This window comes from Penicillium maclennaniae (genome assembly GCF_028827695.1).
Source record: "Penicillium maclennaniae strain IBT 15551 chromosome Unknown utg000007l:1.0-4884863.0:1.0-4888362.0, whole genome shotgun sequence".
Classification (NCBI taxonomy): domain Eukaryota; kingdom Fungi; phylum Ascomycota; class Eurotiomycetes; order Eurotiales; family Aspergillaceae; genus Penicillium; species Penicillium maclennaniae.
In genome coordinates this window covers 4637056-4655230 of record NW_026623219.1, presented here as the reverse complement: position 1 = coordinate 4655230, position 18175 = coordinate 4637056, and the positions used below count along the sequence as shown (strand labels likewise).

General features: G+C 52.2%; 6 protein-coding genes across 6 annotated transcripts; 1 reads left to right on the top strand and 5 right to left on the bottom strand.

The window, feature by feature from the left end:
* Positions 1-567: 567 nt before the first annotated feature.
* On the bottom strand, positions 568-1712 carry N7477_008940 (phosphatase PAP2 family protein; the record flags this gene model as incomplete). Its single annotated transcript, XM_056970602.1, has 4 exons — positions 568-973; positions 1028-1367; positions 1421-1511; positions 1575-1712. The coding sequence occupies 4 exons, from the start codon at positions 1710-1712 to the stop codon at positions 568-570; spliced, it is 975 nt and encodes a 324-aa protein (XP_056820634.1).
* A 226-nt stretch (positions 1713-1938) lies between these two features.
* Positions 1939-2767, top strand: med7 (mediator complex subunit MED7; the record flags this gene model as incomplete). Its single annotated transcript, XM_056970601.1, has 2 exons — positions 1939-2202; positions 2261-2767. 2 exons carry the CDS (start codon positions 1939-1941, stop codon positions 2765-2767), a joined length of 771 nt encoding a protein of 256 aa, XP_056820633.1.
* Positions 2768-3541: 774 nt separating this feature from the next.
* N7477_008938 (putative C6 transcription factor) lies at positions 3542-5789 on the bottom strand (the record flags this gene model as incomplete). The annotated part of the gene is made up of 7 exons (XM_056970600.1): positions 3542-3812; positions 3864-4588; positions 4659-5146; positions 5259-5315; positions 5367-5455; positions 5516-5628; positions 5676-5789. 7 exons carry the CDS (start codon positions 5787-5789, stop codon positions 3542-3544), a joined length of 1857 nt encoding a protein of 618 aa, XP_056820632.1.
* Positions 5790-7193: 1404 nt separating this feature from the next.
* Positions 7194-10646, bottom strand: N7477_008937 (putative importin beta-4 subunit; the record flags this gene model as incomplete). Its single annotated transcript, XM_056970599.1, has 2 exons — positions 7194-8106; positions 8317-10646. The coding sequence occupies 2 exons, from the start codon at positions 10644-10646 to the stop codon at positions 7194-7196; spliced, it is 3243 nt and encodes a 1080-aa protein (XP_056820631.1).
* Positions 10647-11559: 913 nt separating this feature from the next.
* On the bottom strand, positions 11560-15521 carry ncr1 (sphingolipid transporter NCR1; the record flags this gene model as incomplete). The annotated part of the gene is made up of 3 exons (XM_056970598.1): positions 11560-11663; positions 11727-15171; positions 15249-15521. 3 exons carry the CDS (start codon positions 15519-15521, stop codon positions 11560-11562), a joined length of 3822 nt encoding a protein of 1273 aa, XP_056820630.1.
* Positions 15522-16443: 922 nt separating this feature from the next.
* N7477_008935 (tudor domain-containing protein) lies at positions 16444-17416 on the bottom strand (the record flags this gene model as incomplete). The annotated part of the gene is given in 4 exon segments (XM_056970597.1): positions 16444-16532; positions 16591-17125; positions 17136-17312; positions 17366-17416. 4 exon segments carry the CDS (start codon positions 17414-17416, stop codon positions 16444-16446), a joined length of 852 nt encoding a protein of 283 aa, XP_056820629.1.
* Positions 17417-18175: the final 759 nt, after the last annotated feature.

The following is an 18175-nucleotide window of genomic DNA, read 5'->3' as shown; positions in this document are numbered from 1 at the left end:
GCCTTCCACGGTCTTGATTTTGTCCACCCAGAGCTTTTCGATCAATCAGGATGGCAAGAGCCCCAATTCGCAGGCTTTCTCTCCTCGATCATTGAGCAAGGATTTGATCTCATGGTAGGTTCGAGCTGCTGTCTGTATCTTTCTCTGCCAAACAAAAAGATAACTGAGGGTTCCGTATTGGCATAAAAACCCCTTCAATGCCTGCACTACGTGGCCTCGTTGACTCTCGCGGCAAGATAAATCATTGTTGATGAATTCTTACAGCTTCATGAGTGTATGATACTTCTTAGATATCTTGTGGAGTGAGAAATGGCGATTCATGTTGTGGGTATTTTTTGTTCTAGTACAAAATATCCTCAGTATCAAGATCGTATGCTAATTACTTCTGCAAATGATGGGTCCGACCATCGCGCGAATCAATCGGTTCAAAATCCAGGAACTATGAAAGCCATTTTATACCTACAAATATCGGGTACTAAGTGTCTCTCAATCCGTTTTTCTAGATTATCTCTTTCCGGGGACAGATCTGAAAAGCTTTGAACATATACTTCCAACCTGTTATCATCATTATTGAAATTCACGAGGGGTTCCCTGGTGGCCACTATTCATGCCCATGGTGTCCTCGAGTTGAAACGTTTCCTCGGGGTTACCCCCTTCTTGAGAGATAAATGGCCGCGATAGAGCCTGCTCCTCATCATTCAGCCGAGCAAACCGTTCTATGGCTGAAGACTCAGTCTTGTTCCAAGGCTCATCACAAAACACCGATCGCAGAGGCGGATAGTAACGGCGATAGGAGAACCAGCCCACGAGCATACCCAGAAGTCCACCGCAAGTCACATCCCACACATCGTGTCTGTAGTCGTCTAGGCGTGAGATAGCAACCAAAAGCGCACATAGCAAGGGAAAGAACCCCAGAAGACACCGGCTGAGGTCCGTTCTCGGGCGAAAAACATGCATCTGGCCGCAGAGGAAGCTTGGGGGGAGAGTCAGCAATTTTTATTTGAATATATGGTGGAGTGATACCTACAGTGAGAAATAGCCAAGGCCGGCAAATGAGAAGCTACTGTGTCCACTGGGGAAGCTGCGCCAGCCTTCTTGTAGGATTTGCTGGTTGGTCTCGGTGCAAACAGTCCATGCGACCAGCACATTGGCTGACGTGCCCCGAGCAGGTTTGCAACGTGATAATAGATCCGGACGAGGTCTCCCTACTGCATTTTTGATCAAATCCGTCAGGAAAGATGTCAACATCAGCGCGACCAGTAGCCCGAGCATCGTGACTTGCGTCTTTTGCACCCCGGGACGCAACAAAGCGGACCAAACGAGGATAATACTGAAGGGTACCACGCCGGCGAGTATGACCGACCATACTATAGATAAGATGAGTATATACCGATCGAGGAGTGGCTTGGAAGAGTCGTACCAACAGGGACTCGCTCATGGACGGCGAATGGGTACATGATGGCCTTGTTGTCAAGGTAAAACATGCGGTGGAAGGGGTCCATGAATTGGATCTGCGCAAGGTACAGAGTATGTTAGCATATGAAGCTCATTGTGAGGCGACGATTCCAACTGACCAGGACCCAGCCCAATGCGAGCAACCCCAATGCAATGTAGTCGGCCGCATAGGAGCGCTGGCCAAAGCGAGCCAGAGCCCCCGCGAGGCCCACCCGGTGGAGGACGGGGACGGACCCATTGCCCGAGCTTTGGGACATTTGATGATGCTATCCAAAGCCAAAACAGGTGGAAATCCCCCCTTGCACAAGAGAAACCCAAGTGGATGGAAAGTCGCGAGGTACGGAAAGTGATAAGAGCACAAAGCACAGACCCACACACCTTCCGCGGCAACTGGCAACTTATCCTCTTGACACCACCTCGTCAACCTTCACCGTGAACTAATTGTGTGGCCTTCGCTTCTCCAACTTGGCCGAACAGAAAATTATGGCGGACGCAAACCAACAGCCACCAGTCCCCACGGCCTTTGCGCCTCCGCCGCCTTTGTGGAAATACTTTACGCGCGAGAACCTTGACGAGCTAGAGAAGATCAAGAAAGAGGCGTCCAAGAGCGAGGATGGACGCATCAATCGTCATAAGCAGTGGTCGCCTTCTGAATTGCGCGCCCTCGATCTGCCCCCAAAGCTGCGCTTCCTGGTGCCACCCGAGATTCCCACCGGGCAATACTCTGTCTTTGGCGAGCTACAAAGCGTAAGTGGCAGTTATGAGTGGTTCTTTGGAAGACCTCGACTGATTTCATTTGGTACAGCTATCGACGAAGTTACCATCTTTGCAAGAGCAGGGTATCGAACAACTATACCCTGAGCCAGAGACCGATACCTCAAGCGACCCTTCCCAACCCTCCACACTTAACCACGCCTATTACCTACTGAAGATCAGCAAATCCCTTCTTCTCAACTTCCTGGAATTTGTTGGCATACTGTCAGTGTCTCCTGAGCAATTCGAGTCCAAAGTAGAAGACATACGCAATCTGTTCATCAACGCCCACCACCTCTTGAATCTCTATCGACCCCACCAAGCCCGTGAATCGCTCATCATGATGATGGAAGAACAATTGTACCGCACCAAGGACGAGATCAAGCAGATGGATAAAGTCAAGGCGGATATCGAGAGTGTCTTGGATCAGCTGGAGGCCGAGGGTCGCCAAGTGGGCTCGGTTGAGCAGCCAGATAACGCCAGCGACTCAACGCAGGCTACTCGACGCGCTCTTGAAGACGCCCGTCTGATCTGGGACCTTTTGGACCAAGAAAAGTGATGGGAGTGTGGCCATTATTCGATCCCTTCCACTCACCGTCGCTCAACCACGTCGATTTGACGTATGAGACAGTTCACTTCCCATCGACTGACAAACTGAAAAGCCAAGCATAGGAAAATACACTGGATCATCCTCATGCGCTGGTGCCCCTTACATCGAGCTTTCCCAGTGCTCGTTCACGCCCTGCAGACTGCCCCGCCGAGCGCCGATCGTTCAACAGCACCGCATCTGCCATGCGCAAGTGAAGCCCACGTATGAATTTGGATATGCAGTGAGGCCCCCCCGGCAACAGTGGTATAGCCTGCAAATCTTGTGCGCAGCATGTGCCCCGCTTAGAGAAAACACGTGTTAGTGGGCTCGCTGGATCGGAAAGCTACAAGTCGGGTTGGCTAGCAATGTAAATAGCACTTTATACCCCATGCGACTCCAGCCGAACGACTCGGCTCAACCAGTAATTGCCTGCGGAGCATCAATAGTTGTTGACAGATACCATGCAATTTTTGAACATGATGTCTTGTCATAATCAAGAAAGGAAATCAGGCGTACACCTTCTCCTCATCAAAGAATATTCAACCATCAATCACCTTTCGAAGTACTATGTTCTTACAATACAGGTTCTCATATTATCGTCCCAGCCTCATCTATGTGCATGTACTCAACCTTAACACCTTGTGTGTTGCTAAATCACAGCCTTTCCCACGCCTCTTCTGACGCCTTGAGTAACTCGATGGTAACACAAAAATGATCTATAACGCAAAAAAAAAAAAGGGAATATTATGGAGACAGAAGCGAGCAACGGCTCTGCTCGAGCCACGCCTTGTCGATAGCGGCTTCCGCGAGCCGTTTCAGCTCAACCACAAATTCGGCCACCAGCTTGAGGTGGACCGCTTCATTATCGGGCAGCTTTCGTAAGAAGACGCGTTCCATCATGCGCGTTGCCATCTTCAGACGACCTAAATCGTCGCGTGAGCGAGGATCCAATGGGTTCTGAAGGATACTGCAGAAGATGGAAAGCAGCGCAGACATGGGGTAGAATATTAGAGTCCTAAACAGATATGAATTCCACAAAATCTTTTGGGGTATTTGGGTAACATACCAGAAGACACCGTCAACCAGGACGTGTTCTGCCGCCTCCAAATAGCATAAAGTCGAGCGGCTGGCTTCAACGGAAAGTGCTAGACTGGAGCTGACCCCGTCCATCATGCCACTTCCTTCCTGCCATGCTTTGCATCGACTACTCGCCTGGTGGATGATGCTCATGCATAAATAATAGTTCAAACGTAACATGACCGAATGCATGCTGATGTTAGGATCGGACGCCTCGGGTGAGAAAGACATGGTGGGACGCCAATGAGGCGAAAGTGAAAGTCGCCATGCTTCCAACTCATCATCCAGTTCACGGATCGACTTGAGAAGATCGGCATCGCACTTTTTCATCGCGCTGACGGAATACAAGGCACTGTGCGCCCTTGACTTGATGATACTGAGACGCAAATCGAATGGAAACACTGGCTGGTCGAAGTACACATCTTCATTTTCGACGTCATGGTGAGCTTGATCCACATAACCCGGCGGAAGAGTCAAGTCGCAATTCTCATCAGCAATGGTAGGTGGCTGTCCGGTCCGAAGCGACACATCCTTGTCGAGGGTGTAGCAAATCCAGAAAAGATTCCGCAGCAACTGATGCTTTTTCTTGCCGCGCTCACTGGAGCTCATTCGAACATCCATCAAGTTTGCACCCAGCATGAAGAGCAGACGTGCTGCAATTGCGGCAAAGTAGTTTGTTGCTCGCATGTTTCCAGACGACAGTTCATATAGAGTCTACAGTGTATAAGCTATGAAGCCAAGGAATGAAACGAATAAAAATGATGTTCTTCAAGACGAAACTTACTAGCATAGTCACCGCCTGTGCTCCTTCCAAGGACGCCGGTTCCTGCAACATCTGAGAAAGTAGAAATTGGGCTCGGGTAGCCATAGCATCGTGGTCTATCGGGATGGTTGTGGAGGCCTTGACCTGGGTTTGCACTGGCGGCAGGCGCGTGGTAAAGGCCACAAACGCGATGATGCAAGCTCGAGTGCTCGCTTGCCCAAACTGAAAGTTATTCGGTGACTGTTGGTAAGCTGAGGTTACGGTCTCTTCGAACAATTCAGGATCAATGACGGGGAATATCCTCCTCATCAAAACAGAATTCTTGAAAGCGTCCACGTGGAGACGAAGAATGCGCGGGTCTGGCAGCTCGAAAGGATCATGACTTCGGAGGTCTATCAAGATATTGTTGGTGGCCTGGCCACGTTCCTTCTCCCAGGGTGCTCGGGTCGGGCTGAGCTTGTTGCTGGCGATGGTCTGCCCGGTGCGAGCCTGAATCCATGCTTGGCCTTCTGGGAGCAGGAATGGGATTCCAGTGAGTATGCTGATACCCCCCCAGCTCTCGGCCGGCAAAATGCACCCCCACTGAAGATGAAATCAGGGGCTGGATGGTACTGCTGTTACTGGGCGAATTGCTCGCAGTGGTACTAGCATCTCCGATCCGTGACAGATCTGACGGCACTGTCCCGGTTAGTTGAATCATTGGAGTCCCTCAATAACGCATCAGCATACCCGACCCGGGGTCTCGCATCAGATTCTCCGCCAAAAGCTGCTCGATACGACTAATCCGCTCCGAAAGCTTCGAGGCTTTGGGCCGATTTCTTCTGATATTAGTGGACGTGAAGAAGAGAATCACGGAAGAGATGAGCCCCAAGGCTTACCCATCATCATCGTCCCCAGTTTTTCGCTTGCGTTGTACCACTCGATCGAAAGTACAGGGAAGGTTGTGGTGGCTACACCAATTACAAGACGGAAGAGCCGCGTCGCATTTGATCTAGTCGGTCAGTACATCGATAGCTATACAAAGCGGACTATATATACCTTGCGTCGGTAGCACGAATCGCACGCACGCGCGGTGCGCTTCCGTGGTTCCTCAATTGGATGCATGGGATGCATGGAGAGTGAAGAGATTCGGCGATCATCTTCTCGGCTCATCGTGGATGCGCTGAGTAAGCGGATGTGGCCAATCTGATCGTCGAGACAGGTTCACTATCGGTTCGGCTTCAGTAGTTGTGCTTTCAATATTGGCTCTATTGGTCTACTAAGGCCGGGATCCTTTGTTTTAGTTTCTATGTTTGGAAGTAAAATGAAGATTATCATTTGAACTCAGTTGCATTGTTCAGGCACACAGCACACACCGGGATATACGGGAGATAGTCAAATACAGACATTGAGAGGAAACGAAGGAAAAAGAAAATGAAAAAAAAGGCAGGAAAAATGAAAAAAACAACCAGAATCAGCCAAGACCAAGTGCGCAAGATATATTCTTCCCAACTGCCTCAAATTGTCCAAAACGGTCATATCCACCGAATGGCACGGGCTCGGGGGCCTTGTTCACATTACCGTGCAGATGCAGCAGTCACATTCTTCGTCACCGCAATCGCAGCCAAAGCACGGCTTCGATACCGTTTTGATAGGCTTTTTGATCACGCTGCTCGAGCTGGAGGGGAGAGTCCAGTCGACAGGAGTGGAGACGAATGAAGGGGCCATGGTACACGCCAGCCCTTCAAGTCACGAAACTAAGTCTGGAAAAGAGGACACGGCGACGATAGGGATGCCTGATAAAGAGTCAGCAATCATGACCAAGCATCGTGTATAAATAACATCTGACCTGGAGACCAGAATCGCCTGGAAGCAGATACGAAGGTGGAGGGGGAAAATGCAGTTCTCCCAAAAAGAACCTCCCAGGCAGCCACTTATTTATTTCTTGTGGTCCGACAGTGAGGAAACGCACCCCCTCCCTAATCATAGCCCAGGTCACAGCTCGTCTCGCATCGCGCATTTCGCATTTCGCATATCATCTCTCATTTCTCATCTCTCATGTCTCGACCATCGCCCCGCCACCCACGTCACAGGGTCCCGGCCCAATGGCTGTATCAACCCTGTCCGTGTCGAGTATACAACGCTATGGCCAGACCTCAACCCAATTCCCTACTTCTGGCTCCTTAGCCTCGTCAATTTCGATGAGGTTTCCCTGTTCTGTAAGTTTGGCTCGTTTTTTCAGGTGTCGCAAGGAACGGGAGGTGACCACCGCCCACCGGAATGGCTGTGCACTTCTCAAGAGTCGAACATGATGTCAGACGTTGAGGGCAAGTCTACGCTGTCTACGATGGAACAATCAATGTGGGACTTAGAGAGCGGATACGAAGAAGAAACAGATCATTTCAGATGCTTGAATATGTACAACATCAACTTTTTTTTTTTCATCACTCATCACTGGAATTACCGCTAGAGACAGGGTATCGTCTAGTCATCTCGGGCGGTTCCAAAAGTCATCCGTCTATACCATTACACGTAGTCCAGCCAGGGGGTCATCAAAAAGGTCCGTTAGGAGCAGGTTTACAGCTGCTCGACCCAGGGGGCCGCGCCCGCCTGCATCTGGTTTAGCCACTTGACAAGCTCAATCAGCTCGGCACGGCGCTCGTCCTCGAGCTGATCCTCGTTGCCAGTCAGAACAGCCTGGAAGACGGGAAGAAGCTGCGGGGTGAGACTGCGGATGGTCTCATCCTCCCACTTGTACAGCTGGCAGATCATGCGGTACAGGGGCTCATTCTCCTCAAAGTCGTTCTTGAGGGGCAGAATGCCGACCAGGACAGGAAGGACATCCTTGAGAGGGACGCTCTCGCGGCTGCGGAGAATCATGCGGCTGACACAGCCAGTGGCGTTGTCCTGCAGACGAGAGACGTTCATCGAGAGGCAAGACTCCAGACGGGTGAGAATGGTGGGGTACTCCTTGACGACCTCGTCAGAGGTGGAGTGCTCAACCAGGCGGCCGACAGCGTAGGCAGCGTTGGAGCGAGTCTGGGGGTCCTCGTCATTCAAGCGGTGCAGAAGCAGCTTGAGGAAAGTGGAGGTGAAAGGAGTCACGGCAGCACCCATACCGTTGATGCACTCGGCAAGGACACCCACGGCGGTGGCGCGCTCCAGAGACTCGGTGCTGCTGGCATAGCGGAGAATGGTCTTCTCGAACACCTTCCACAGCTCAGCGAAGCTCGGGCCCAACGCAGCGGCCATACCGGAGACAACGTCAAGACCGGTGTCAACAACAACCCAGTCAAACTCAGAGGTCTCCTCGCCGGCCTCGAAAGCCTCCTCCTCGGGACCGAACTCGATCTGGCAAGGGTGCTGCTTAGTGATGATGTCGGTGATCATCTGAATCACGTTGTGAAGCACAGTCTCATCAGCAATGAGAGCCGGGCCGCAGAAGCGGAGGTTCTCGGCCATGTTGCGGTTGATGTCCGCGACGGTAGCACTAGTTTCCATCAGTCAGTATGCAAATTGACAACGATAGAGCGAACATGGACATTGCAGAAGATAACAATGGGAATCAGGAGTAGACTTCGCCGTTTACATCAAGCACGACTTTGCGTGTCAAAGTGAGCTGGGTTAAGCGGATGGGATCATCATGTAAAAGCCCGAAAAGAAACAAAAAAAAAAAACAAGAAAAGAACAAAAAACGTACCGATCATCTTCCTCGGTCCACATCTTGATTGTGGCGGTCATGAGGATTTCGCCGAACTTCTGGACCTCCTTAGCCGGCTGGACTTGAAGCGGCAGACCAGGCTGCCACTTGGGCATCTGGTTGCTCTCCTCGGCGATGGCAAAGAGCATGGCGTAAGAGCGGTGCAAGGTGCTGATAGTGCTCTTGCGAACACCCTCATAGGGATGCTCTGCAAGGGGCATGACCATCTCAATGGTCTTCTCGAAGTAAGGTAGGAAAGAGTTGCGGGTGTGAGTAACCAGGTCACCAATGACCTCAACAGCGATCTCCTTCTCGAGGGACAGAGGAGTAGTGGCAGTGATATCATCCCAAGCGTCATCGTCATCCTCGACATCGATGTCCTCGATATCACCCTCGAGGTCATCATCATCGTCAGCACTGGCAACCTTGACTTTGCGGCCGGCAACAGTCACTTCCTGGCCGACAAGATCCTTGGCAGCTTCGCCAAGCTCAACCTCAAGGTCAGTCTCATCCTGTTCAATACAGTCGAACAGGCCCTTGGTGACCCCGTGGAGGAAGGGCGAGAAGTGCTCGGAGTAGACCTTGGCCATGGCGCCCCAGAAGATGTAGGTACTCTCCTTGAGACGAGAGTGGCCAAGGTGGAGGGCCTCTTCGGTGGCACGCATGAGGGGCTCGACATAAGGCTGGTAGCGCTCAGGGCCTGCCGCAGCAGCCATCTCGCCCATAGCGTCGGTGACACTGGCACGGAGATCGAGCTCCTCCTCGGAGTCCTTGACGGTAGCAAACTCCTGGAGAAGGTGCATGGTCTCATCGAAGAAAGAGAGGAAAGAGTCACCCGCAGAGGAAGCAAGCGAACCGAGGGCGCCGGCAGCGAGAGACTTGATCTTGAAGTCGGGGTGCTTGAACAGGTTGTGCAGGATGGGAACGAGCTCAGCCTGGTAGGGGGCAACGTCCTTCTCATCCAGACCATCGACGACAGCGTCGATGGCGCTGATACCGGCCTTCATGATGTCCATGGTGGGGCCATCCTCCTCACCCTTGTACTCCTGCATGGAGCTCGCAAGGTTCTTGAACAGGAGAGGCATCAGGCGCTCATGCTCAGCGCTGAGGTCCTCGGCCAAGTCGTCGGCCAGACGTGCAACAGCATGCAGGGACGCCTGGCGAACCTTGGGCTCAGGATCGGCAAGGAGCTGGAGAACCATGGGGAAGATCTCCTGCATCTGAGTGCTGATGAAATCGGGGGCACCCTCAACGCACATGCCGAGAGCCATGATACCGGCACGGCGGTAATTAGCGTCGGTGTTGTTGAAGTACTGACCCAGGGTCTGGAGCAGGGGAACAACGACCTGGCTGGGAGGCAAGCTCTGGGAGAGCATATCCAGGAGACCCAGAGCAGAGCGGGGAGGAGTGATGTCGTCGTCAATGGGAGAGTCATCCAGCTCGGTGACAATGTGGAGGGCGGTGCGGGTGAGCTGCTCACCGAGGCGCATAGCCTGGATCTTCAGTTTGCGGTACTGAACGCACTGCATAAGGAAGCTGATGGCCTGAGTACGGGTGTCGTCATCGGCTTCAGTGTTGGCAGAAAGCTCGTTCATGAAAATGACAAGATCCTTCAGGTGAACAGTGAGCAAGGCGGGGTCGCAGCCGAGCAGGGTCTGGAAGACCTCGAAGGCCTGCATGACGCGATCCTCTTCACCCTGGTCAATGGCGTCCTTGAGAACGGCAACCATGGAAGGCACGAGCTCCTGGAAGGCCTTGACGGGGGCCTCGTTCTCGTCGGAGTCGAGGACCATGGCAAGCTTGCTCAGAGCCAGGAGAGTGTTAATGCGAACCTCAGCACTCTCGGGGTCCCGAATGGTCTTGCTGAAGAGGTTGAAAAGGTCCTGGAACTTCTCCTCGAAGCCCTCACCCAAGGTCTCCAGAATGGTAAACAGGATGTAGAGGGCCACAGCACGCTCGTCGGGGTTGGCGCTCTCGCCGGCGCGCAGCAGAAGGTTGGGCAGGTCCGGCCACTCGCCATCATTCAAGTCAATCTTGGCCACAGCCGAGATGATCCGAGCGACGGAGTGACGAACAAGGGACGAACTCTCGCCCATGGTGGATCGGAGTAGCTGGTCCCGGACCTGGGGCTTCCGATCAGCGCCCACCTTCAGCCAGTGCTTCTGGACAAGGCCACGAGCCTCAACGGCGGCCAGCTGACGGAGGTTGGGGTCTTCATGGCCAGTGGCAATTTGGATAAGGAGAACGAGTGACTCCGGCTTGCTGTAGTACTCTTTCTGGAGGACCCCGGTGGCCTCCTTCACATTTCCCTGGGTAGCTTTTGGGAGCATTAGCGCCAGTTGATGAGGTCAGATGGGAAGAGAAATCCTTACGATCAAGAATGATAGAAAGCTGAGCCAGGAATCTTTGAGAGTCCATCCTGAAGGATAGATATGAGCTTGTGTCAACACAAGCCCGGGTATCACAAACAAAAAAAGAAAAAAGAAAGGGGGATGAAAGAAGGTAAAATGTGGGAGGGGTGTGGAAAGAGAAAAGAAGAAAAAAAATTAAGGCGGGGCGGTCCGGTCGAATTCGGTTTAGGCCGACGACAACGCGAGCCGTAAAATTCGACCTCCACCTCACTGTTTGGGCAGAAGTTTGGGTCGTGTTCACTAGTCCAATTAGAGGGAATATCAATGGTTTGATTAGCCTGACACGGGTCGACGGACTTTTCCTATCCTCATATAACCGTGGTGGAATGGGCCGAGTATAGATGTGACCACCCTCTACAGAGCTCGACCATCTTTTTCTCGAACAGCATTTGAACTAGGAAGGCTCGAGGAGTATCTCCTTGAGGGATAGTTACCTGAAGCCTAATTCCAAATCCGATTTGAAAGGTCTCCTGAAGAATTCTGAGCTAGCTTTCTACACAACTACGAAAATTTTGTCCTAGTGGGGCTGTCCACGCCCGCAGTCTGTAGTTCCTACGCTAGACTACAAGCGGTTCGGTAGGTATGCTGGGACGCTAGAAGGTGTCAAACGTTCCAGAATGATGCTTATTGTTTTACGCATCTTGTCCCTGACTCCTAGACCGTTCTCAAAACTCCAAGTTATCTCCTTAATCCGTACTCGTGACTCAACCAACCCAACGCAATGGACCCCAAGGTCCTTGTCGATCCGTTGAATAGTAGCCACCGACCAATTATGCAGACAAAGGGCGGAGATCATCATCATCATGATCATTCAAGCAAAGATTCCAATGGCTTAGAATTCGTCGGAGTCGTAGTCATCATCGACCAGCAATGAGCGGTAACCCCGCGAGGCAAGATTGGCTTCTAGACCACCATCCGAGGCCGGGTCAAGATATCCTAGTACAGGTTAGTTGGGAAGCAACGGAAAGGTCGGAACCGATGGGAACGATTGAAACATACCTCCTCCGCCGAAATAGCTGAGAGCCACAGGCAGGAAAATAAGGGCGTGTATGGCGGCAAACACAACCAGTGCGAGCCACACGCGGAAGTAATAGATCTCGAAGATCTTGCTGCGAGTAAATGCCAGAACACAAACACCTAACAACTTCGTGATGGTGATGCCACTAAACACACTCCCGCCGACGTTGACCAGTGCCGTCCAGGCACGAGCGTCCTTGCCCCGAAACTTGACAGGGGCCTTCTCCATCAAGGTGCGCGATGGAAACATGAAAGCCCGAGCAATATGGGCGCAGAATTCCACTGAGATACCAACACAGATGACCAAGTTCACGAGAGACACTGCGTTAAGAGAGACACCAGCAATAGCCATGGTTCCGATGATATCAACGACTGTCATCACAACAGTCGTGGTGACCACTGCGCCCGTAGTAACGGAGCCCAAAATGGCAGAAGTCAGGACGAATATAATGGCAACAGCCGATCCCAGAAGGGTGCCAGTGAGCTGTACAATGGAGACATACTGGTCGAAGAAGATGTAAAATTTCGAGTATGGGAATATGTCGATTTTGTGCTCGCGAGAAAGGCCATCGGCAATCCGACGTGCCGCAATATAGGACTGGATGAAGTCTTCTTGGGTTCGCAGCGGGGTGTGACTGGTTCGGAAATGACTGGCATTGATCGTGGTGCGTTGCTCGTCGATAACAATAGCGTTGCTGTAGGGTGCTTTGCCGCCCAGGGGGCAAGAAGCATCAGTTGGCGAATCGATCCATTTCTCCGCATAATGGATGAACTCGGATCCTGTAGGCATTCCGTGAAGGGTGATGTTCCACAGAGGGATACGGTCCTCGAAGCACAACTTGCCATCTTCTTGGCAACAATCCGACTGGGGATTCAGCCAGTAGAAGAAGTCATCGATCCAGCTAGCAGCGGATCCAGAGAGGTAAGAAACATTTGGACGCTTGGATTCTTGTTCCAGAACAAATGGTAGCGAATATTCCTCGCAGGTAGTGAATCTTCCACAAAGTTGTTGCTGATGTTTTCTCTCCGTCATATTGACATTGCGGGTCACAAAATAGACGGGGGGACCGGTGCGAAAGTAGTCGCTAAGATCATCGAAATAATCGATCAGGTACGAGTCGCTGGGAAGCGCGATCCGCTGATCCAGACCGAGAGCGACCTCTGGAATGAAGGCCAAGCCGGCAGTCAGAAGACCTAGGAAGATAATTACAACTGCTGCCTTCACCCGACGATCCAGGATGAAGGGGGCATACACCCGGCGGATGAAAGTTTGCAAAGAGCTCTCGGCCTCATGGTCATCGTAGATCTGCTCCTCGGGCAGGCCGAAGGAGTTCGCCTTTCGAACGGTAAGACAGGGGAAACAGTCCGCGCGAAGGCTTTGTACTCTCCTCTGATTCAGGGCAAGCACGGAGATGAACATGGTCATTTGCAGAATGGCATTGATGAGCACGGCTCCCGCTGCGTACGCTGCGAAGTTCTTGACGGCAGGCATGCCGACGAAAGCACCCAAGGCAAATGCCACCGTCTCAGTCAGGGCAGACAAGAACACACTAGGACCAATTCTGCCAGCAGCACGAGCAACTCGCTCATCGACCTCTTCATTGGGGTGGCTAAAATTGACCCTCTCGAACTCATGGACGATAAGGAAGATGTTGTCCACGCCCACTGCCAAGACCAAGAATGGGATGACCTCTGCAATGATCAAGGTCACCTTGACACCCGCAGCTGAGAACAATCCCACCGAAGCAGAGACAGACATTAGCACGATCACAATACCTGCGATTCCCAAAGAGAACTTTGATTGCACAAAAGCATTGGCAGGATTGGTCAGAAGAGACTTCCAGGTCACTGTGACTGATCCCAGGGCGAGAGAAGCATAGATGAACATAATCACGTAGCTGATGACCACGATCTTTGCATCGGTATTAGTTGATTTGTTCAGTTCTTGTTCCAAGCTGATCTCGGCATTGAAAGAAACGCGGAGGCCACGTGCAGTGGCTTCCTCCTGGACTTTGTCGAAGATTTCTCGAAAAGCATTCTCCCAATCGATAGCCTTCGCTTCTCCTTCACTTCCTTGTTCGAAATTGTTCACCACCCATGTCACAACCAATGCCTTGGCGTCCAGAATATCCCCGGTTTCATCGTATCCACCAAGGACCATCTCCGGCTTCAGGGGCTGTTGGAAATCTGGGAGACAGCTTACATCGCCGGGGGACTCAGTGCAGTGGCGTAGACGGTCCTTCCACGTATCGGGGTCGAGATTTGAGTTAGAGCCACCAAAGTAGCCCGTTAATGACTGTACAACACAGGCATTACCCATAGGCTTGAAGCAAACGTCCTCCAAATTGAGGCCCATATCCACGGACAGCACTCGACGCACTCTGGTTTCAACGTCAAACCACCATGTGAGTGTTTGGTAATCCAGAACTGGACCAGTGTCGTTCACCAAGAAGGCTTGCTCTGCCCGGAAGAAGGGTCCAAAATTTTCATCAAAGAAAGTCTTTTCTTGCGCGGCCGCTGATGATGGGCTCACCCAGAGGCGAACTGGGTCAATTTCGACGGTGAATCGCAGCCAGCCTAGGCTAAGCAAGATTACCGCAATGAAGCTGGAAATGATTGTGATGGCAGGGAAGCGTGCACAAGCACCACCAATGCGATGAAAGATTGCCGAAAGCAAGGCGTTGGGCTTGTATACTCCCTGTGGCTGTTCCAGGTAGCCCCCGCGATGCACGATCTCTCCTTCATCCTCGTCATCGCTTGGCGTCGGGTCCTGAAGCAGGCGTACCCGCTCCGGTTTGCGGAATCTTCGTTCCTTGAATGTGACATAGGTAGCGAGTCCCATTACCAGTAGCAAAAATGCAGAATAGATAATGATGACTGCAAAAGAAAGACATGGCAAGAGCCCGACATGGCATGCTTCCTTTGAGTGCACAGCAGGCAATTCAGGGCAGACGTCAGGACAGTCGACACAAGAGCAGCGGAACGACTTGTCAGGGTCGTTGCAAGCCTTGGGCGTTATTGACAAGGCTCTCATGCCATCTGGATCCGGCCCACTGGGCTCGGTGAGGTAGTTGATCTGGAACGGACTGCCCAGGAACTTCTTGTCGCCCAGGAATTTTAAGAAATGCGGATAATCCTTCGCCCCTCCACCGATGAAATCAATCGCCTTGCCGCCGGACGCGCCGTTCTTGACGTTCTTGCAGCTGTCATAGAAGCCGCTTTGGTATTCCTCCGACCAAATATTGTCGACCTCTGTGACCAGCGTTTTGCCGGCACTAGTATCTTCGGTGTTTGTGACATTGACGAAGAGCGACTGATCAGGCGAGCAAGTGAATGTACAGAAGATATTGAAAAAGTTATCACGGCAAGCCGGGCAAGAAGCGATGATGCCTTCTGCAAGACGCACGTTCTTTGCAAGTGCATCGATCTGCAATGAGAAAAAGATCAGTACTGATTGTGCAAAGCCGATGGTATCCCCGGATTGAAAGCTGGGACTATCCTCACCTGTTCCTCGCGGCAACAGACCGGGCCCTCCTCCCACTTCGGGCCACAGAGATTAATCAGCTTCTGTCGCACCGAGTCTTCTGGTTGGTGTGCTAAGTCATTGTCGGGGCAGGGCAGTTCCCCACCAAAGATAGACTGCTTTCCACAGTGACCACGGAAGGAACAGCGACCCTCTTCATGTATCTTGGTGTGGCCTTGCGCGCCGACCAGCGTAGGTTGCAAAGCAAGGGCGCCCAATCCAGCCAGCGCAGAGACCCAAGTCAGCTGCCGCATATTGTATAGCAGAGCTGAAGCTCAGGCTCTATGCTGCTATGCTATCAGATTATTTCGCGTCTCGGCTGTCCCGATCTCCTCGAGATCGATGACCATGCAACGTGCGGAGACGGTTGCGATGCCGAGCTCGGGGGGGCAAGGAGGAAGAAGCACGGACGGCTCCTAGGGAGAAGGTCAGGAACTCAATACAAAGCACGACCCGTGTTGGAAGGTAGAGATAGTTGAATAAAGAAGAGCAACAGCTAGCAGGGAATCTTGGAAAGTGCCTAGACGAGTAGCATGACGTGAAGAGCGGAGGCGGGAGAACCGAGCTAGAACTGGAAATGGGACTGCGCGGGTACCTCCAGCCCCGCACAATACTCCAACTTTTCAGCCCCAGGGACCTTGCTCCCAAGGTTTTCAGGCAGGGTGTTTTCTATATCGATTCAAACTGCACAGGGATGTCTAGCGCACGCAATGTTTTGCCAAGAATGCACAAGGCGCCTACGCAGGCACAGGGTTAAGTAGTCTGACTTGAATATCTACGCCAACCTGCATTGAGTGCAAGAGCTCTCTTGCACTCAATGCATTGCACATGTGCCTGCTATTATGCTAAGATGGAGATGCTTCGTGTACATTGTGGACCGATAGTCCAAGGTATGGACAACCTACAGGATGGCAATTTCACGATCCGACGCCAAAACCAGACTGAGAAATTTACATGAATGGCGGCCATCTGCGAGAGCTCCAACCGAGACTCGAGATCCAGCCTCTATGAACAATAACTCCGGAGTGCGAAATACACCAGATGACCGTATCTGCATGGCCGATCCAGTTAGCGATGGGCACATGAAGGATCCAATAAAAAACAAGGAAATTGATATCAAAAGTAAAACGTGACAAAGCCATTGCGCCGAGGCTCACTGCATTTCAAACCGGCCTTTTAATAACCCTCATCATCAGCCTGCTGGTAGATGTGACGTGTCCGGGTCGGATCCTTGCGCATCTGTTGGCCAGACCCGGTAAAGCCCACTGCCAAAAAAGAGTTAGCACCTGAAAACACGGAAATAAGAGACCAGATCCAACATACCCCGTGCATTGACACTATCACCCGTGCGAAACATGCTATCCTTCTTCCCGAACTTGCCCTTGGTCTTGGTCTTGGCCGCAAAATCCTTCCATTTATTCTTTCCCTCCTCGAGTTCTTTGTTGGCCTTCACCTTGCGTGGCACCTTGGCGGGCCGGGCCGGACCATCTTCAACTTTGCTGGGTTCTTGCCGGGCCTGACTGGCCAGAGCTGGGTTGATATCGGCCGCCGCTGAGATCACGTTGGGCGGCGGCGGTGCGGGAGACGGTGACGCCGAACTGCCTGGAGTTCCATCAGCCTTACGTTTTCGGTCAATGCCCGCGACGGGGCGAATATCCTTGGAAGTCAAATTCTCCATGGTCGAGTAGGACTTGAATGACACCAGATAGATGGGATTGCTTGAGGAGCCAGTGATGGATGTGATGCGCGCGGGATAGTAGGAGCCGTCGCCAGACACCCAGCGGGCCAGCACGGTATCATTGACGCGATACGAGGCGGGAGCTGGCGGTTGTGCCTCTTCGATGGCCTCGGCGGTGGGCTTGCCCGACGTATGATCTTTCCATGACTCCTTCGGAGGCGGGGCTGGCTTGGGTGCGGTCGCGGGGGGGTTTTAGTTCAGCAATGGAAATTTCGGTGAGGGTTATGTATTCTTCAAGTTCAGCCTTGAGGCCCAGGAGTTCCGAATTATCGGGATCTACCTGCAAGCTCGCATCGACGGTTTCAAGCTGGAAGGGCCTGTCAGCGTGAGTGAGCATCAGGCCGTGGGACCGGAACTGACCTGGAGCTTGATCTCCTTCACCTCTGCCTCTAGGGCAGCCACGTCAGACATGGTAAGGGGTATGCAACGGACGGCGTTATCTGAAAAAAGGTTCAGCCAGCAAGGAAAACCGAGAGGCTCAGCTTTGGCGCTAATTTGGGGGTGGATATGCGGAGAGTTGCCGCGCCCGTCGCCATTGAGAGAGTGGTGATCACGTGATAATAAGTAGATTGCACGTGCGAATCCATGCACCACGGGTATCGACAACCTTGAATTTGTGTGAAGCTCGCATGCAGATGCTACAGCCCTGGAAGTCTCGAACCTGTCCGATTATTTGTAGCGGTGAACCGTTCCGTGTACAAAGGGGCGGGTGTTTCACCTCTACACTTGTCTCTTTTTTTTTTGGATAATTTGCTCGACGAATAGTCAGATCGATCGATCGACCAATAAATAGGTTCCCATTTTGTTTTATTACTTTCTTGGAGCAAACCTAGCATCCCGCGTCATGATTTCTGAAGGTCTTCGCCAACATTCTGAAAGGTTCAAGTCCTTGTACTCTGGATGCAGTAAATCCGATAAGACCGATAAGCCGATCGACATTCTGCAGGCGAAAACGGGGATCTGTCGCCTTTTATCGGAGAAGAAGATGGAGCCATGTGTAGCATGCGGGAACCAGTCTACGATCACCTCGCTCGAGCTGAAGGCAAATAGGAACGTCATTCTAGACTCAGTTGCCACGCAGGTGTCTGTGTCGGCCTGATTCTGCCTGATTCTGCCTGATTCCGCCTAACTCCTGGGGTGGGGCTAGATCCGAACAGTTGCAGGAGAGAC